The sequence below is a fragment of the Chenopodium quinoa genome, unplaced genomic scaffold (assembly GCF_001683475.1).
Source record: "Chenopodium quinoa cultivar QQ74 unplaced genomic scaffold, ASM168347v1, whole genome shotgun sequence".
Classification (NCBI taxonomy): Eukaryota; Viridiplantae; Streptophyta; class Magnoliopsida; order Caryophyllales; family Amaranthaceae; genus Chenopodium; species Chenopodium quinoa.
This window is the reverse complement of record NW_018742204.1, coordinates 15,627,848-15,648,474: the sequence shown is the minus strand read 5'-3', so window position 1 is coordinate 15,648,474 and position 20,627 is coordinate 15,627,848. Positions and strand designations below refer to the sequence as shown.

The following is a 20,627-nucleotide window of genomic DNA, read 5'->3' as shown; positions in this document are numbered from 1 at the left end:
TGAGGAAGATTATCTAATATGTTAACTCAACTCTATTTGATGCTTTGGATTTTAAAACTACTCCATAAATAAAATTTTATTTATTATTACTAGAATTATGTAGTCAAACAAATGAATGGCTAAGATTTAAAATTGCATATCAACGATCCATATTTAAAGATTACAATGGCTACAATATTATTGTGGCCATTGCAAAATTGTCCCTAAACTATTACCTATAAACTTTTTCTTGTTTTTACTATATTGAGTCATGCATGTGATCACACTTACGGTTTGACAAGTATTCATATTTGTGAGTTGTGACAGTTTGATTATTCATTGCTTTTCATGTCATGTCAACAATTTATCTCAAATCATATTACCTTATAAATTTCATGTTAATAGACTTGGTTACTACAATGTTTTAAAGTTGTATATTAGCTCTAAGTGATTATGATCCTCATGTTTAACATTTTCTGTTGTATAGTACTGTTTGTGATCAAGTAGGAGTTTTAATATTTTCTGTTGAATAGTACTGTTTGGATCAAGTATTGTTTGTAGATGATTATTATGTCTAATAATACAGTTTGGATCAAGTATTGGTTGTATATATGCTATTGTTTTTCTAGTTGTTGCACATTGGTTATTTAGTTGATTTAGATGATTATTATGTCTAATAGTGAATTACTTTATAGATGTCAAATTTAAAAAATGATGAGTGCGAAGATGAAGTTGTTGTGGTTGAATCTACTAGAGTGGTTGGAGTATGGAATGAAAATATTAAATCTTACCTTATAAGTTTGATAGAGGAGGAGGTAAAAAAAAGGAAATAAACCAACAACCACTCTAACCAAGCAAGCTTGGAGGATTATCAAGCAAAAACTAAAGGAGAAGACAAAAAAGGATTATAGTCAGGAGCAGCTTAAGAACAAATATAATCAACTAAGATAAAGATGGAAGGAATTTAGTAAAATATTACAAGAAACTGGAATGGGATACAATCATATGAGCTTTCAACTTTCTGCTGAGGATGTTGTATGGAAAAAGTTATATGAGGTAATAATCAATAAGTTTATTTTGATTATATTGTTTTATGGATCAAGTAGAGATATTTTTAAACTTATAAGCTTTTATTTTTGTGATATTTGTTGTGAATGTATGATTGTTACAGAAACATAAGTCTGCCAAAACTTTTAGAAAGAAGGGATGTAAGCATTATGATAAATTATGCACAATTTATGGGGATACAACCGCTATTGGTGCTAGTTCACATCCTTCTACTAAAAGCCCTTCTGAGAGTGAGGATGAAGATGACACAGATGGAGAAGGGGGTGACTCAAGAAAACAATGTGAAGAGGGTCCTAAAAACAAAAACAAAATCAAGCCTAATGTCAATCGTAAGAAACTTAGGGATAGTGTTAATGTAGGAATGGCGGATGCCTTGGTAACAATGAGTGAAAATTCCAAGAAAAAAACTTGAACTTATAGAGAGAAAATTTAATGGAAATGATGAAGCTAAGGTGGGCATCAGTCCAAAGAGGATCATGATTTGCTCATGGAATGTGTAGGTGCACTAAGTGCTCTTGAGGGAATTGATGGAGCTTCATTTGCAAAGGCAACCAAACTTATACATAATGATCCATTGTGGAGGAAAATGTTTCTTAGATTTCCAAATGATAGGAAGATAGATTTTGTGCTCAACCTTTAAGCATTATCTCGTTAGTATAAATATTTTTCCCTTCAATAATGCATGTTTGAGTGTTTAAACTCAATTCAGATCTTGTCGTAAGTATGATATTTTTTTTATTTTGTATTTGGATTTGATTTAATATGAATAATAATGGTGATAAAATTCTATATGCTTGATTATAACATTAATATGTACTGATAATATTCTATTTGGTTGCTTATAACATTTATATGTAAAAAATGCAGATAGTTATGGATTTTGACATTGAAGATATTTTATCGGATTCTGATGAGGAAGATTTTCAACAAATATTGACAATTTATATTAACTTACAAAATAACGGGTTCCTTAAAAAGAAACCCCGTTTGCAAAGAATTTCAAAGTTAACACGTCACCAATATGTCCTAGAACTGCTTAACGGTCATCCAATGACATGTTATGATTTGCTTCGAATGACTCCTCAAATCTTTATTAGCTTGTGTGAAGAATTGAAAAAAGGGAAAAGTTGAAAGATTCCAAATTTATATCAATTCAAGAACAAGTTGCAATGTTTATTCTTATTATTTCTCATAATTCGAGGCACAGACTTATAGCGGATAGATTTCAACATTCCTTAGAATCTACTCACCGCCATTTTGGAAAGGTTTTGTATGCCATTGCATCATTATCGAAGCATTGGACTGTTCCTCCGGCATTTGATGAAACACCTCCAGAAATAAAAAATAACCCAAGATACTATCCGATTTTCAAGGTAATTTTTTATCATTGATTTTTAATTTTTACATATTATTTATGTATTAATTCATTAAGTATGTAGTTTAAATTTAACGATTTATTACAGAATTGCATAGGAGCTAGATGGAACTCATGTATCAGCACGTGTGCCACAAGATGATCAAATTCCCTATCGTGGAAAAGAAAAAAAGTCTACGATGAATGTAATGTGTGCTTGCTCATTTGACATGAAATTTACATTTGTGATGGCTGGGTGGGAAGGTTCGGCTAATGATTCAAGAATTTTTTGGGAAACAATTACAAATGTAGAAGAGACCAAGTTTCCTATGCCTCCTACTAGAAAGTATTATCTTGTAGACTCAGGCTATACAAATATACCAGGATTTCTTCCACCGTATCGTGGAGAACGATATCATTTGCGTGATTATAGAGGAGCAACAAGCCCACAAGGTCCTGAGGAAATATTTAATTATACACATTCTTCATTGAGAAATGTTATTGAAATATGCTTTGGGGTATTAAAAGCTAGATTTCCCATTCTCAGAAATATTTAATTTTGTCGTGCTGTGTTATCCACAATTTCATAAAAATGTGCAATTAAGGACGGAGATCCTTTGTTCATACAGTATGCGGATGAAAATGTCGAACTAGAAGATGATGCAATCAACAACAATGGATCCGAGGACCTAGTGACTCCTTCTGTAAGTCAACAAGAACTTCAAAGAATGGCTCAGTTTCGAGATCATTTGGCAACAAGATTGTGGGAAAGACAAAATTCATAATGAAAGTCTTCAACGAGAAATAAATATTACATTGCATTTGACTATTTTATTGTTACTTTTTTTGGTAGTTGTTCCTTTAAATTTTGTTATAACCTTATTCAATCAATAAATTAATTACTGAAATATATGTATATTTTTTTTGTGAAAACAAATAAGCAGCTATTAAAAAAAAATAATAATAAATAATTATCAGTAATATAAGAGTTGATTAAAGCTATAAATGATTTGGTATTATTTTGAGAGTTGATTGTAAACTCAAAACTGAAAAATGAAAACAGTTTTTAAAAACAAAGAATCAAAAACTGAAATCAGTTTTCAGTTTTAAAAAACAAAAAACTGAAAACTGAAAACGATGCCAAATGAACCCTAAATTTTTGAATAAATGTTTGCAGTTATTTCCTCTTTTTCTGTTGTTCATGCTCAATCTTTATTTCTCTTCTCTATGTATCTCTAATTCTCTTCTAGGTTTTTAAAATGGGATCGGAAAGGGATTTTGACAAATTTAGAATAAAGGTTTAATAGGATAACTTTTTATTATATATTGATCAATAAATAGAGTATTTATACAAAACTTGTGCTCATCAATTCAACGTACATACACATATATTTTCTGGTAGTGATTGATTTCATATTTGTAACATTTATTATTCTAACTCATGAAATGAAACATTTATATACACTTTTGTAATACTTGAAAATCTCAAACAAATTGATAATATATGAACAAATTGATAATATATATTATATTATTATATACTCATATTTATATTTTATATATTGCATATTATTTATATATTACATATATATTGCACATGTAAGTATGTTCGTTAGGTGTGTTTAAATTGAAAGAAAGTTCTAACTTACACATTCTCATAATTTAATTTAAATCATTATATCTTTATTTTTTAAATGTTTGTAACAATATTTTTTAAAAAAATTAAGTGGAGTCGATGACACATTGCTTTGAATTTTACTCCTCCCCTAAATGAAGATATTATATATGTGTTAAATTGCAATATGTCTAATACCCTTATAGCTTAGTGAGTGAACATTTTGGTCATAAAATAGAAAACTTTCCTTATTTTTCATGTCATTTTTGTGTTCAAAATGTTTAAATCTCATGTATGCTGCCAACCTACTTCCTCTCAGATCAAGACTTTGCAGTAGTAGCATTTTAGTGACCCATGAAATTAAACAAGAATGCAAGACCACTCCTCCGGCCAATTTTCGACTTCATGGAGTATGGCCAACGTATGGAAATGACATTGGAACCAGCCAATTTTCAAATACATGGAGTATGGCCAACATATAGAAATGACACTAGAAAGGAGTATTGCACAAATCAGCCTCTCATTGGTTCAAATTAAAATGTAAGTATAACTATGAACATTTGATTTGTGTAGTATGACCAACATATGAATTTCTTACACACACTTAACTAGTTTAGGTTTCATGTATGAATGATTATTTCCAGAGTTATTCATAACTAATTTTTTCAACAATTAACAAAAGCATCTACATAATTGCAACAACAAAGAGAGAGGGAAAGTGTAATGACATTGTGGTCGATAATCTCAAATTGATTCCCGTAATTAATTGCCAGACATATAATGGGAATAGGTATTTCTATGAAATGAGGTTGTTTGTCACTGTCGACTTGAAGAGATACCAAATCTTCTTTGGAAGCAGTGTAAGTGGTTGTGGACGATGGAGGGACAGACATATAAAAAAGACTTTATTTTAGCTAGTGTAGTGTACTGGTGTGTCGTGCTAGTATTATCATCGATAAAACTAGTTTAAGCCATGTGTGTATAATGTATGTTTGACTATTTATTAATGTTTCACTTTTCTTCCTTCAAAAAAAATGTATCACTTGTCTTGGTTAATCCTTATATCATTATAAAAATTAAGGTAAATTTTGCGCATCGTCAGCGAATTATAGATTTTTGAGTCACAAATTGCAAACCTAACCATCGTTCATCTACTAGCTACTCCATTAAATAATCACAAAACATCTTTGTAGTTTAAAATGAGCTTGTTAAGAAATTGATTTTTATTGTTAGATTGCAAATAGCTTATGTGGAATCATGTCTTACACTATAATCAATTACTAATGTTCGTTTTCTCACTAAAAGTAATATTCGAACTCATGATCTCAAGTCCCTGTCCCCCTTCGGGGCGAGGGCTGTCCTTCCTATTAAACTTTAACCACTATTCTAATAACAAAACTTATTACAATAAAGTCATATCAATATAAAGAACTGTATATATTCATAAATTCAAAAATTTCAATTAACTAATATATAAGTGCATATTTCAACAACAATATGATTACAAAATTAATCTGATTTCTTTCATTATTTACGCATTCATAATTCTATATATAGGTCATATGTATTTAAAATATGTAACGTAAAATAAAATATGTAACCTAAAAATGCATAACAATTTTAAAAGTTTTGCTATTAAGTATTAGCCACTGCCCACTGCACAAAATACGTTTACTTGAAATTTTTTTTATGACAACTGAAGAATATAACCACTTTAGCAAATAAATTAAACATATGTAAAATTTAGGTTATTGCAGATTTAAAAATGATTTTTGATGTTTTTTTTTGGTAAAATTAAAGAATTGATTTTTTTTTAATAAAACAATGATCCGGGTCATCGCCCGGGCCAAACTAGTTTTGAAATATTTGGAAATAAAACCAGGAATGATGATACATCGCTGCTGATGTAATTATTAGATATCATCAAGCTAAGTAACAATATAGTCATATAGCAATAATAGCATGCTTAAAATAAATAAATAAATAATAAATTAAAAAAAAATCTCAATGGTAACCCCCAACTTTTGTAACACTGAAATGGTAAGTTTATTCCAACAAATAACCTTATTTAAGAATTTATTCCCACAAATAACCTTATTTTAATAAATGGTGAGTTAAAATTAACTATGATTAGCTTTTTTTTACAAAAAAAAAAAAAAAAGAAAAAAACCCACCACAATCACCAACCTTGCCAACACCTCCACAACCTCCACCCTCACCTAGTCACCACAAGACCCAATCTTTATCCAAACCCTCGACCTCGAACATTGCACGCCTAGAACCTACGTTCCCGACCATCGTGACTTCACCCTCCCTCTCTTTCTTTTTTGCCCTCACCTCCGCCTTGATTCGAACCCCAAACCCTAACCTCCCCTTCTCTAACCTTTCCTTCTTCGACCATCCTACCTCCGGATATCCTAGAGTAGGTCATATGTTCAAGGAGAGAGGGGGGATCGCTGGTTTGGTGGGAGTGTGGAGTTAGGGTGAGGGGCTGGTGTAGTGGTGGTGTTTAGGTGAGGGTGAAGGTGAAGGTAAAGGTAGTGTCGGCGGTTGAGATAGGGTGACAATGGCTTTTTTTTTTTCTTGTAAATCTAATTCTGGTTTAACTTTTTAACCAATAAGACTCATTAATGTCATAAGTAGGATAAATTTCTTAATTAGAGTCATTTTGTATAATAAAAAAAAGGAATATTACTATTTTAGCGTTACACAAGTTGACGGTTACTATTGAAAATCCCCCCCCAAAAAAAAGTAATAATATATCTTTTCCGTTGATGGTGAAAGCTACAATTCTTCATAATAATGTGCTATCTATCTATATTTATTTATTTTTTATCGATTAAAAGGCGTTTCAAAAAATGTTTATGTGTCACGGGACACTCTCCTCTATTTGTTTCTTGTTGCATGCGCCACGTGTCACTCTCCTCTATTTGTTTCTTATTGCATGCATGTCATCATTATATAATAATAATAATAATAATAATAATAATAATAATAATAATAATAATAAAGCCGCGTGTCACTCTCCTCTATTTGTTTCTTATTGCATGCATGTCATCATTATATAATTAAAAAAAAAAAATTATCAACAAAATTCGAAAATGCAACCTCTACCTTTGAAACTAAGTGTCTTACCACTAAACTATGTCACATTTTATATTCTTAGTGAACACAAAATATTAATGTAGTGGAAACAAATTTAATTAAAAAAAATGAATCATTAAATTTAATTGTATACTAATAATCAACCACATGTATATGACCAGGGGTATTGCTTGGGTCAAAATACGAGTTAGCTATTTGAAAAATCAAATGCTAATGAGTGATGTCATAAACTTACTTTGAAATTTTGACATTGTCACTTCTCATTATATCCATAAGAAAGCTAGTGAGATTGCACTTTTATTACTAGCTTGGGTTTGTCTGGAATGAGGTTTATTTGGGCATGACCATAAAATGGCTTGACCTGACAAGGTATGAGAGATTGAGAGGTATGATAATCGGTCATGGGTTGTGCATGAACATCATTTTCAAAGTTAGGTATGAATTTAGCATGAGAATAACAAGCTAAACCTCAATCACATATTTTAAACCAATTTAACAAAAACTGATATAGTACTTGACGTGACGACTATTTCTTGATCAATTCTAAGCAAAACTTGTTTACACAAACCACACTGACATAACACGTACACCTACATGACACGACTTGTGCCTACCTTTAGTTATAGTCTTGATCTTTCCATAAGCTTTAATTTTTTATTTTTTTTTAGGAAATGATTTCCCTTATTTTGTGTTTAATTTAATTTTTTATTGATCCAACTTTACAACTTTTTTTTTGACACAATCCAACTTTACAACTTGAATTTTTATTGTCGATGGTAAAAAAAAACTTTAAAAAGTGCTGTAGAGTTCTTGTGTCTATTGCGGCTGCGCTAAAAAAAGGACAATTGGGCACTATACACACTCTCAAAATTTTCTCTCTCTAACAAATTTTCTCTCTCCTGTTTCTGCAAAATGATTCAAAAGCAGACCAACCGCTGTCCCACATTCCCACTCTTCTTCTTCATTAACAGTTTCCTTCTTCCTATTCGATCATTCTACTAACCATTTTTCCTGCAAATGCCGCTCTTTCCTCCATTAATCTCTCACTCCTTAATCCCTTCAATTCAACCATGAATGATTCTCAAAGCCTCTCTTCTTCCTCTTACAACTCCGCCTCCATTTCCGTCCCTGACCAGGTTTCTTTCCTCCTTCTTTTTCTGTTTATTGTCAAATTCATACTACGATTTTTTTTCCCCTTTAATTTGATTTTTCTGGGTAAATATATTTTTTATTCTTTTTGTTTATTATGATTGTAAGTGGGTTTTTTTGGTTTGAGTTTATTTGTTGAAAATTGAAGAAACTGTTTTTTTTTTTTCTTTTTATTATATGATATGTCTTACTGTATGTTTTACAAGATCGGAATCAGAAAACCGATGATCAGTCATGTCATATTGAAAGTTTACTTTACACTTCGATACGAATCCCGTCTACATCACTGCCCTCTTTATTGACTAGAGGTGGGTTAGGAGATTGATTGGTTGGTTGGTTGAATGGAATTAAGTAAGCAAATTTTACCCTAGTACTAGTATAATAATGGTGAAATTTCAAATTATGATTATTATTCGAGTTTTGGAGGACTGGTGTTTGTCTTTAGTAAGAGAAGTGTGGACTTCTTGAATAATTTATACTATGTTGTAATTTATGGTTAGTGGTTAGTGAAGTTTTGTAGTTATATTGAAAATGGGCATTTAGATAGCTTTCTTTAGAAAAAGTATTATTGTACTTTTTACCAAATTTGTGGAATTTGAGGAAGGAAAAAAATGGAAAGTTAACAACATGAATTTTTTTCATTTGTTTTATATTTTTCCTATAATTTTTACCTAACAACAAAATTTTCAGAATTTGCTATGTCTTATCAATAAAGTAAGGATATACTGATTTGGGAATGAGTTGATCAATCACTATGTAGCTTATAGAACTGTATAATGATATTTTTCTTCCATTGATCATTAGTTTTTAATTCAGAAAGTATCATGATCATTTAACATAAAGGCTTTTTCTTTTGTCGAATGAATGATGTGAAGACTTATTGATTCTAACAATGGATTGTATCTTCCTATGGTTTTACTCAATTGAGTTTATTATGGCCTTATAGACTTGACAGTAGTAGGGTCTCTTATAAGTATGTTTGTTTCAAGAGGGAGAAAATAGCAGTATGTTTCCTTGAACTTGGAGAATGTGATCATTTTGATGATACCGTCTAGATTTCATGTTAAGTAATTTTTTTTTGTAGAATGTTTGGACCTGATTTAAGCTTTTCTTTTGCATAGGATGTCGAACCTAGTCGAAGAAACACTAATAGCACCTATGCTTTGTCATTTGAGCAATCACGACACTGGAGGGATGTTTTTTGGTTAGCTGTTTTCATTGTGCATTTGGGAGGGTTAGGCCTGCTCCTAGTTGTCTTCGGTCTCAATAGATTTAAGAAGAATGATAGACTGAACATTGATAAGTATACAGGGTTCTTGGAGCACCATCGTGGTCTTACAGAGTACTACTGGCCATTGTATGCTGTTGCTGCTGGGGCTGGTACTTTCCTTGGATGGACTTGGTTATTACTGCTTGGTTATCAGGCCATTCACATGATGAAAGTGTCAGTTCACATTTTAACCACATATCTTGCTGTGGTTAGCGTGTTTTGTTTTTGGGCACAGCAGTTCTTTTGGGGTGTCGCTTTTGCAATTGGAGCGGTTTTACAGTTTCTGTATGTCATCTCAGTTATAGACAGGTATTCTAAATGTCAGACTTCACTTGTTTTATACTGTTTTATAGCTTTATGATGGTTGCATGTGTGCATGCCTGTATGAGAATAGTTCTGCTTCCGCCGTGAGATCTGTCAATATAAATACTGCACTAGCAAATTTTCTTCCTCGGCTCATTTAATATGACTTGACATAAGTAAAATCTATGCATTCGAAATATGTGAGCTTCATGTTGATTGCTGGGGAGTGTTTATTTTATATCAGTTTGGGTTCAATCATTGGCTTATTGCCTAGTTTGGTTTTTCCTTGACAGGGCAGTTTATTATTTTTAATGGCTAGGGTCAACCTTTATTTGGATGGATGATTATTAAGTTTGTCTGACCATAATTGGATAGAGCTATAGAGGAGATCCACTAATTTCATCAAACCTCAATACCGATGCTTTTGATGACCTCCAGGGAATGATACTATATCATAGTTAGTAGAATACAATGTATTGGATCTTCAGGTGCTTGATACTTTTGCCTGCGAATTTCTACAGTAGCTTGGTTTTTTTTGTTCTCATGGGTTTATTTGATTTCCTTGCTTATGTTATAACTGTGATTGTGTTGGCTTCCTTTTTAACTAGCATACGTAGTTGTAATTATTCTCCTGTGTGTTTTTGCTAATTATGAAATCTTGTTATTTCTTTTGAATGTTCCCCCTCCCTGGCACCTCTTTTAGGGTGTGACTGAACTGTGGTGTTGTGTTCTTCAATTAATTTGGAAGTTGAAATTAATACTTTTTGGTTGTCGATGCTGTGAATTTTGAATTGATTGAACTTTGCTCATCAACTGCCTTTTGTTCCCAATATCAGATAGTTTGCTGCCATCATCAAATCTTCAAATTTTGAAATAATGTAGCCTTGGTTTTAAAAAGCGCGCCTCACTCCCTGGGAAATGGGCTTTAGCTAGGCGAGGCTCAGTCACCTACGAAAGGCGCGCGCCTCGTGCGCCTCAAAGTGCCTTTGGTAAGGCGCGCCTTTGCGCCTCAAGGAAAATAACTAAGATTTAAGTTATAATTTGAAGAATGACGGACATTTTTTCAAATTCAGACTGCCTTAGCTTTAAATATATCATTATTTAATTTATTATGAATCTTTTTAATTGGTATTAAGTACTATCAAAGTAAAAAATAATTTGAAATAAATAAATAAATAAATACATGCGCCTTGCATACAAAAGGCGCGCGCCTTCGCCTTGCTCCTCGCGCCTAGGCTGCAAGGACCATTTGCGCCTTGGTGCGCCTTGCGCCTTTTAAAATTAAGAATGTAGTTTCTATACGAGTTACCAAATCTAAGTAGACATCAAATTGCTTGGGAATTTAGAGTAAGGCATCTTCCTGACTGTTGATAGAGCTTCTTTATGTGCATTTTTGCTAAAAATCTAGTCCTGCTATTTTGTGTGGCCTATTTAAGGACTTATGTCATTAGTTGTGCATTCATCTGTTTGCATCAATTTAATGGATGAAGATTAACAACTGTTTTTTTTTTTTTTTTTTTTTTTTTTTGCTTCCACCCCTTTTTGTTCATTTGAAGTACTTCTCTCCATGGGGTGTAGTCCTTAAAATTATTTATGTGAACTAGTTAGTTAATGCCTCAATGGGAAGTTGAGTTGAAGGACTCCAAACCATGTTATTTAGTGCAAGGATTTTTTAAATTAGCTTGAAACAGTTTGATTTGACTTGGGTAAATGGAGTTAAAAATGTCATGATGAAAGTGGGTTTTTCAAGTGGGTCTTTGTAAGTGAACACATGAGATAGGTTCCCGGTTTATGCAACCGCCCCATCCTTTGCGGAACAAGGCTTTGTTGTTATTTTAATCTCAAACAGGTTGATGTACGGTAGTTAGGTGGTCTATGTTGTGATTTTACTATGCTGATGTAAAGTTATTTGTGGTAAATTGTTTTTTCTCTTTGGATCCAAATGGGCTTCATTGATTTTTGGTGATCTCAACCAGGTAAGCCCACACATTAGCAATGCCCAAAGCAATTTTTCAAGGACCCTTTTTTTTTTTTTTTTTTTTTTGTCTGATGCTGGTTGCTCAGGATTTAAGGAATATTAGTCTGACCTTTGAGGATGAGATATGATCTCTCATCATAGCACTGTTGTCCATGATGACTGGTCTACTTCCTTTACCTAAATTAGAGTCTGAATGTCCTGAAGTTTGGTCTGCAGCTATATACATTGCATACTGAATGCAGACAAGGTCAATTTGGCATTGTTTATTTAACTGGTTAGTCAATAGTTATGGCTTTCTTTACCAGGGAATTGTATTACCATGATAAACCACATCTTTCCCCGCCCTTCTTGCTCAAAGTGCATTTAGCACTAGATAGAGAAGAAAAGAGACCAATGAAAGATGTTAAGTTAGACATGATATTTAATATTAGTATATCACTTAATGTCTTTGAATATGTTGGCTTGTAAATGGAAGGTCATAAATAGTAGGTGTTAAAGTGTAGATAGTTCAACTCTTAATATTGACGTATGGACTTGTGGCCACAAAGCAGCTCAGGGAGAAAGGGTCTTTGAAACTTGTTGTACTTTGATTGATGCTTGATTTGCAAGGAGATAGATAGGCGGACGGATGAGAGAGAGTAAAGATAGGAAGGTGGTGGTGTATCATGTGTGTAGCTAGGAAGGGTTAATTAGTTATGAAACTTCAGAAGTATAATCAACAAAGTTAATTTTAACATCCAAGCTGTCTTTTGGTTCAGTTTTTAGCCTATAGCATAGTGGGGTTAGAAGTTGTTTAGGGATGGGAAATGAATTGAAAATAATTAAATTCATGTCCAAAATCAGTGATGTTGTTTATAATGTTTTTTTCCCCTCTTGAATGCCTTATATCAGTTTGTATGGTAAATTAGCAGTCTTTAATGAAGATCGAGCTGTGATTTTTGAACACACCATGCCATTACAGAATGGAAATTTGACATCCTGTTTAATGTGTTTTGAACTACTTGGTTTGAAATGTACACTTTATATTATGGTTTTTCACTTTTTCTAAGGGTGGGGTTTGCTGGTGAAGATTGGTAGAGGATAGGAGATCATTAGTGACTATGTAGAAAAAGTTCATCTGATTAATTTCTGGCTCAAATATATACTGAACAGTGTACATTAACTGCAAAACTACTCTAGGGGATAAACGAATTAAAAAAATGTGGAAGCTGTTTTATGTAGGAACTACTCTGCCATACTTTATTACTTTTGAGACTAAGAGTTTTTTCAATTACTTTTTACAATATAAATGTTTATTCATTTTTATGTATCAAATGCATTTGTTTGTTTCAGTCTTAAAATGGAATGAAATTTTTTGTTTTTTCCCTTTTCTTATAAGTGTTCTTACTATGTTTAAGGGCCTTGCACAGTTTACCCAAGAAAATGATACATATACTTCAATTCTATCTGCCAATCCTATATTCCAGTTCAACTTATTTATGAAAATCCCTTTGCAGAGGTTTCTTATTAGGGAGTATATGTTAATCTTTACTTTATTTGCAGACTGCCTTTTTCAATGCTCGTGCTGCAGAAAGCTGTGAAAATGGCATGGAGCCTCCCTAGAGTTATGTGCATAGCATATGCTTTCATTCTAGTCATGCTTTCATGGATGGCATTATGGTCCTTTGGAGCAGCTGGGGTTGTTGCTTCAAGCATTGGTGATAGTGGAAGATGGTGGCTTCTTGTGGTGAGCGGGCAAGTTTGCTCTGTGTTCGATTTGTTATATATGAATCTGGGGATAGATTTATTCTTAATGCTGTAGTTATTGGAGCTATATCTCATTCCTCTACCTTGTTTTTGCAGGTATTTTCTATAAGCTTATTTTGGACAGGTGCTGTTCTCTGTAACACAGTTCATGTAATAGTGTCTGGGATGGTTTTCCTTGTCCTCTTCCATGGTGGCCAAGAAACAGCATCTATGCCTTCCAACTCGTTGATGAAGTCTTTGCGTTATGCTGTTACGACTTCATTTGGAAGCATCTGCTATGGCTCTCTCTTTACAGCTGCTGTTCGTACACTAAGATGGGAGGTAATTTTGTTAGTGTCACTTTCGCACTAAAAATATATTTCAGTTTTTTGTAAATAAAGTGATTCTTCAGCTGACATTGAACAGATAAGAGGCTTTCGTGCAAAGATTGGGAATAATGAGTGCTTGCTCTGCTGTGTTGACTTCGTATTCCATATTGTGGAAACGCTTGTTAGATTCTTCAATAAGTATGCATATGTACAAGTATGTTTTTTGCTGTTCTAGCTTCAGTTATTATTTCCATGGATGTTTGAAATTTTCTTTGTATGCGTGGGACCAAAAGTTTCATGTTTGTGTCTATGAATCTTGTCATTAACAAAAACTTCTATCACTTTTAACATGCTATTTCTCTTGAAATGTAGTTGAATTTTAGAATACTTTTCCAGTCATTGCCCTGATACTAGAATTAATTTTAGCCTTTACACAAAAATTTAGTTTGTTGCTTGATTCCCATTTGCTGACTTAGAAGACATTGAGGTTTTTTTGGTGTACTCTATGTTGACTTTGCATAACATTAATAAGGAGTTAAGAGTTGATGAATTTATGTTAGAATAATGTCAATAGATTAAGTAGGACTAATTTCCTAAAACAGCAGCATGGTTGCTGGAAGCCTGGAACTAGAAAGTCCCTTATCATTGTCATCTTTAGGAATGTTAAACCTTTAACCCATACCTATGGAGGGAGAGACAAGAGGAGAAAATGTGTTAGTACTGGGACAACAACCTCAAACTATTATCAAGTTCATTATAGTAAAAAAATTTCTAATTATCAGTGTATTTAATGCAAAAAGATTTGAAACTGCAGAAAATCTTTTGACATTCTGGCCATAATTACCATGATAAAAAATATTAGAATTCTCTTAATTATGTTTGTCGTTTGATAAGTCTTAACGTTGTTAAGTTCTATAATTCATATGATATGTACGGAGTATTTATCTATATTTCTGCTGTATCATTTCTATGAATGCTGCTGTTATTATATGGTCTGCAGCATATGCTAAGATCGATGGGGCATGTAGTTTTGATTGTATTGGAGTTTACTATCACAAATGGCTATAGCTATAGGAATTAAAAAATCTTTAGCGATTTCCTACAAAGAGTTTCATAGCATGCCCTTTCAAAAAAAAAAAGAAGAAGAAGAAGAAGAAGAAGAAGAAGAAGAAGAAGAAGAAGAAGAAGAAACAGCCTGCTACTGATTGGGAGATAAGGTGCTTAATTTTTGCATCATTAACTTTTATTTCCCCCTGCAGATTGCAGTCTCTGGCAAAAGCTTTAATCATTCAGCAAGAGATGCTTGGGAATTGTTTCAGTCAACTGGGGTTGAAGCTCTTATTGCATATGATTGTTCTGGTGCTGTCCTTTTGATGGGAACTATCTTAGGAGGCCTAATTGCCGGAACATGTGCAGGAGTCTGGACATGGCTAAGATCAAGTGATCGAGTTTTGATGGTAGGCTCCACCTCCATGCTGATGGGGATGGTTTTGGTAAGTAATATTATATCTGTCCCTTTGTGAGGCTCAATTTAATGTCAATATACAAGACCTGGTTAGTCTGAATGCTCTCTATGTACCCAGAGATTTGATTGGTTTAAATTATTTTATTTTTTTTAAATGATTACAGTTTTTGGATTCACTATTGCACTGATCTTAGCGGATACTTTTTTTTATTATTATTAAAGCTGATTATACACCACTTTCATGAATAAGTTTGTTGGTCAGATAAGTATTAGTAGATTTAGTACTGTGACTGTAGTCATGTTTTGACGACTGCAGTAAAAATGTAGGCATTTGACATAGCATCTTGTAAGATAGTATCATGAGAGCCTACCCACGTCTTTGGCTAATTCAGCTACGAGTGTGGATAGATCCTTCGCTACTCAGTTCTATTCTTTATATATTGCTAAATTTATCACTAATTATATGGGTTTTTATCAGTCTCAATGCTTACATGAGCTGAACCAAAAATTTCATGGACTACACGTATGGTGTGTTATTACTAATGGCATTTGCTTCAACTTTAGGTTGGACTTGCAATGGTGGTGGTGGAAGGTGCAGTTACATCTTTGTACATATGTTATGCCCTGGATCCCCTTCTCATTCACAGATGGGATCCTGAGTTTTTTAACCAGATGTCGGAAATGCTTCATCAGCGCCTCCAACATAGAAGTGCACGGGGTCGACAAGTCTTGACCCACAACACACTTGATTCGCACATACCCAGTTAATAAGACCCTAATACATTGACACATTGATGCTTGTATAGGCGCAGCAAAGGCTGCTGCTTCCCATTACCCTCTCGTCCCTTCTCCTCTGTTTGTAAAATCTGTGTATGGTGTACAAATATGATGTGGTTGATAAATGCCTAATGCAGTAATGCTTTGGCAATTTGGTGTTGTAATTTTATATGTAGGTTGGCTTCCCCTTAATTAGATATATGGCAAATCAGTTATTCGGATTTTCTGTACATCGTTTTTGGGTCATATTTTGGTGTGTAGCATATTGATTTAGTACGGGGTCAAATTCTTGGGCTCTTGGCGTTATGATAATTAGCTTACTACAAATACAATAGTCACATTATTATTTGGGTTAAGAACAAATTTATTTTGGGCTCAATTGAGTTAGGGGTTAAATATAGTTATGGACTTATGGGTCTAGATACATAATTTAGGTAAGGTGTAGAATAAAAATGAACAGATTAATGGAAGATCTTATGTTTGTAGTTTGAAACTATAAGTCCTTATTAAAATTTATTTCTCTAAACTTATAAACAACACCCAAGAGTTTGTGCGTCGGAAGACGTCGATGACGATGGCAAAAATGGTGGATGATGACGACGATGATGACAATCGGCGATTTAAACCCTAGATAGAATTACTACTTGTTAGAGACGAGGACGATTATGGAGGAGATGAAGAATAAATTCTCCAGCGAAGGTGAGCGTCCTCTGGTGGTGCGATTTGCTGGTGGAGGGTGTGGTGGCCTTGGTTCGCTGGTTTGTGGGTGCGGTGGCCAGGGTTCGCTGGGTGTGGTGGCAGCGAAACAACGTGGCTAATAGTGGGTGTAGTGGTCGGACTGATTTGAGGAAGGGGAATTGAGGAACAAAGGAGAAGGAGAGGGAGTGAAGGGTGGCTAATTTTGTTTTTTTTTTTTTTGACAAAAGCAAATTATATTAATAAAATCAGAGTTTACAACATACAAAATAAAAACTAAAACTTACTACTACATGGCTATTTAAGCCTTTACAACTTTCGACATTAAAAACCTTATAACATAACTGGGTTTGGCCGGACATGTTGCGGATTAGGACCTCTTTGAAGTAGGGTGGCTAATTTTGTGAATATGCTAACAGGAGAGAGAAAGAAAGAGAGGAAGAGGGGGAAAGAGGAGAAAGAATAAAATAAAAATACTAGTAGTTTGTATTTATACTCGTATATACTTTATACATTAGCTAATACAAGTAATATATCAGCCAATTGATATTTCATATCAGTCAACATTGAAAATATTAATAAAAACGTATCACCTAACAAAAAGAATATACCATCAAACAAAAGATACATATCAGCCAACAAGAGGAGTACATTAACCAATAAAAGGTACTTATCAGCCAACAAAGGATGCATATTAGATTATCAGCCAACAAAAAGATGAAATTAGCAAACACGTAAGCCAACAAAATGAAACATATGATCCAACAATTAAATTATGTATATCAGCCAACTAAAAATATATATAAACCAAATATTGTATGATATCAGCTGTTTAGGGTAATTTTACCCCGCCACGTAGTCCAATCAGAGGACGACACGTGTCAGCCCCAGGATGGCCCAAAGCGGACCTATCCCAGCTTGACACGTGTCACTCCAGAAACCTGGGAGGAAATGGCGGCCTTCAGGCCCAAATCCCGAGAAAGCCGTAATGTGGCGCAGCCCACCAATGATTAGGGTTCAGTGATCTAATCAGGGGCACAAATCCCGAGGACCCTATAAATAGGGAGATTCCCCTCTTTTGGAGGGCACGTTTTACCACGATTTACCATTTATTACAAACTGTCCCTGTGATAGAGACATCTGAGCTTGGAATCCGAGCAGATACCCACCTAGATTTCCGCACCTTTTTCTCTCCCTTCAAGTTACTAACTTGTTCGTCGGAGGCGGAGCACCACCCAACCGGTGTCTCCGTTTGTTTTGCAGGTACAGGCCGCACCGGATCAGTCTTCGTGTTGTAACTCTCCCGAGGGACAAAAATACCCAAAACATTTGGCACCGTCTGTGGGGAGAGTACCTCGAAGATGGTTCAAGAGTCTGTACCACCTCCTAACCGTCTGGGCGATGACCTAGAAGTTTTTACAGACCAGGAGGATGAAGATCCTCAGGTCGAAACCTATACAGCCGATGATGGCTCTCTGTTAACCAAGCGCATCCGGCCCAGAGAGACTCTGGAGCGGGGTGCCTCCCAGGCGGGTGCAAATCGACCCCCTGGGCAGCCGGAAGGGGAAACCCATACGGCAGTTGGATTAGCACCCGTCACCCGAGACGAACTCATGAGATTCATGACAAGTTTCAAGGGTGAAATTAAAGAACTGATAACTAAGAGTCGGGCTGGCCCAAGTACGGGTCAGACGGTCAAGAAGACTCCTCTGGAAAAGGGGAAGTCAGTCGGAGATCGGCAGCCCACTCCTCATCCAAAGGAGAAGGCAGCCGGGACCATTGATTGGTCCAAAATTCTTCTTCCTAAGAGGAATACCAACAATACCCGCCGGACCCAGCAGCCGGTGGGAAGTAAAAAATCAACTCTTGATGCCCGGGAGATCATCAACCGGAAGAGAAATCAACAGTTGTCTGAGTCGGCTTCTACGTCGAATTTTCCAGACAGTTTCAACAATACTTCTGCAGGGAATTCACTTTCCTTGCACGAAAGTCAGACAGGCGGTAATACCATCCACTCTGGCCCTCAGATGAAAGGGACTACACCATATGTACCTTCTCATGTCAATGGTCAGTACCCACCTTACTATATGCAACCGGCCCTCTTCGGAGGTCAGGCGGCATATCACAATGTTCAGTCACTGGACTACAGCTCCGTCTGCTTCGCCTGGGTGAACAACCTTCTGCGTTCACCCGGGAGATAACCGAGGCGACACAGCCAGCCAAGATTACCTCATGGCTTACACCAACCTCATGTACCTACAGGGGTTGGATGATGCCGCTTGGTGTCGATGCTTCCCGGCTAAGTTGAAGGGCATTGCCCAACAATGGTTTAGCAACTTGCCAGCCGGGTCCATTGATAGCTTCAAGAAGCTAGCCTTCTTGTTTGCCACCAACTTCTCCATGAACATCCCTGCTAAGAAAACGAGCCTTGATTTGAGCACTATTAAGCAGGGTGAGAGAGAAGGGCTACGCTCATATGTCAAGCGGTTCAACCTGGTTAGAATCCAGATCCAGGGACTGTCTGACGAGGTAGCATTTACAGACTTTTTCAAAGGTCTGAGAGACGGGTCAAACTTCAAGTTTGACCTCGTCAGAAAAGGGGCATGCACGCTACAGGCGGCCCTGAGGGAGGCGGAGAGCTATATTCAGGCTACTGACCTCTGCACGCCTAGTGGTCAGTCAGACTCCAAGAAGTCTGACAAACCAAAAGAAAGCCGGTCTGCTCAGCCGGCCAACAAGAAAGAAGAGAGAAAAAAGAGAAAAGAAGTCTGGGCGGTTAGTGATTCTGACTAACCGTCCCATAAGAAAAAGAGAGAGTTTAAGCCGTACGTCCATAAGTACGAGTTTAACAAAGACTGCAACTCCATCCTCATGGAGGTAAAGAACCGGTTGTCTATGGACAAACCGAATCCAATGAAGAGTTTCGTCCAGTCACGGAACAAAAATAAATTTTGTCAGTTCCATGAGGAGGTCGGCCATGACACCAACGACTGCTTCAGTCTTCAGCGGGCGTTGGACCGTCTGGCCGACAAAGGGCTGCTAAAGTCCTACATTTCTAAGTCCCCCGCTGGGGCAAAGAAGAAGAACAAGGGTCAGTCCTCCAAGACTACCCACCAGCCTGCTAGTAGCTCGGATACCGACAAGGAGCCGGTCTACACAATAGCAGGCGGGTTCTCATGTGGTGGCCCTACCATCCGAGGCACCAAGAGCCATCTTCGAAAGATGGACAAAGATGATGATAAACAGGCGTCTGCTAGCTCCTCCTTCCCAGTCATCTTGATCACTAAGAAGAACAGGGGCAGCGTCCGCCGTCCGCATGATGACCCGGTTGTCATTGAATGTAAGGTTGTCAACCAGCTGGTTGGACGGATCCTTATTGACACCGGCAGCTCATCAGACATCATCAGCCTCCGGTGCCTGCAAAAGCTGAAATACAATGTCAGCAGCATGCATCCGGTCACCCACCCCTTGTTTGGTTTTGGGGGTGGCATGGTCTAACCAGCCGGAAGAATTGACTTACCCATCCGGCTGGGAGAGAAAGGTCGTTGAGGAGTTGACCGCCTACAACATTATCCTTGGTCGGCCAACCCTCAACGAAGCCAAGGCGGTAATCATCCCGTCTCTCATGCTCATCAAGTATGAGAGGGATGACGACTCTGTTGGTTCCTTGAATGGGGATCAAAAGACGGCCCGAGAGTGCTACCTCTCAGCCGTCAAAGATATTGTGGCCCCAGACGGCCAGGAACCAATAGACCTTGACAATGTCAAGGATGCCGACCCAGTACCCGCCCCACAGCAGCCGGGAAGAAAAGAA

General features: G+C 35.9%; 2 protein-coding genes across 4 annotated transcripts; both read left to right on the top strand.

Moving 5' to 3' along the window:
* The first annotated feature begins 969 nt into the window (after positions 1–969).
* LOC110733849 lies at positions 970–3,186 on the top strand. The gene is made up of 6 exons (XM_021913951.1): positions 970–1,035; positions 1,151–1,423; positions 1,915–2,012; positions 2,255–2,420; positions 2,521–2,919; positions 3,007–3,186. The coding sequence occupies exons 1-6, from the start codon at positions 970–972 to the stop codon at positions 3,184–3,186; spliced, it is 1,182 nt and encodes a 393-aa protein (XP_021769643.1).
* A 4,662-nt stretch (positions 3,187–7,848) lies between these two features.
* Positions 7,849–16,347, top strand: LOC110719734 (CTL-like protein DDB_G0274487). 3 transcript variants are annotated; one of them, XM_021898726.1, is made up of 7 exons: positions 7,855–8,257; positions 9,392–9,849; positions 13,364–13,547; positions 13,664–13,888; positions 13,973–14,089; positions 15,135–15,368; positions 15,905–16,347. In XM_021898726.1, exons 1-7 carry the CDS (start codon positions 8,192–8,194, stop codon positions 16,106–16,108), a joined length of 1,488 nt encoding a protein of 495 aa, XP_021754418.1. In that variant the 5' UTR covers positions 7,855–8,191; the 3' UTR covers positions 16,109–16,347. The 3 variants fall into 3 exon arrangements, with proteins under 3 accessions (XP_021754425.1, XP_021754418.1, XP_021754429.1); XM_021898737.1 differs by having other exon boundaries at positions 8,180–8,257; positions 9,582–9,849; XM_021898733.1 differs by lacking the exon at positions 13,973–14,089 and having other exon boundaries at positions 7,849–8,257.
* Positions 16,348–20,627: the final 4,280 nt, after the last annotated feature.

What these genes read in the sequence shown, in the direction of transcription:
- LOC110719734 (XM_021898726.1), top strand. Translation starts at nt 8,192, where the DNA reads ATGAATGATTCTCAAAGCCTCTCTTCTTCCTCTTACAACTCCGCCTCC. An exon ending in GAAGATGGTGGCTTCTTGTG is followed by an intron (nt 13,548 to 13,663) that starts GTGAGCGGGCAA and finishes TTGTTTTTGCAG; the next exon opens with GTATTTTCTATAAGCTTATT. An exon ending in ATAAGTATGCATATGTACAA is followed by an intron (nt 14,090 to 15,134) that starts GTATGTTTTTTG and finishes TTCCCCCTGCAG; the next exon opens with ATTGCAGTCTCTGGCAAAAG.
- LOC110733849 (XM_021913951.1), top strand. Translation starts at nt 970, where the DNA reads ATGGGATACAATCATATGAGCTTTCAACTTTCTGCTGAGGATGTTGTA. An exon ending in TATGGAAAAAGTTATATGAG is followed by an intron (nt 1,036 to 1,150) that starts GTAATAATCAAT and finishes TGATTGTTACAG; the next exon opens with AAACATAAGTCTGCCAAAAC. An exon ending in TTATTGAAATATGCTTTGGG is followed by an intron (nt 2,920 to 3,006) that starts GTATTAAAAGCT and finishes TGTGCAATTAAG; the next exon opens with GACGGAGATCCTTTGTTCAT.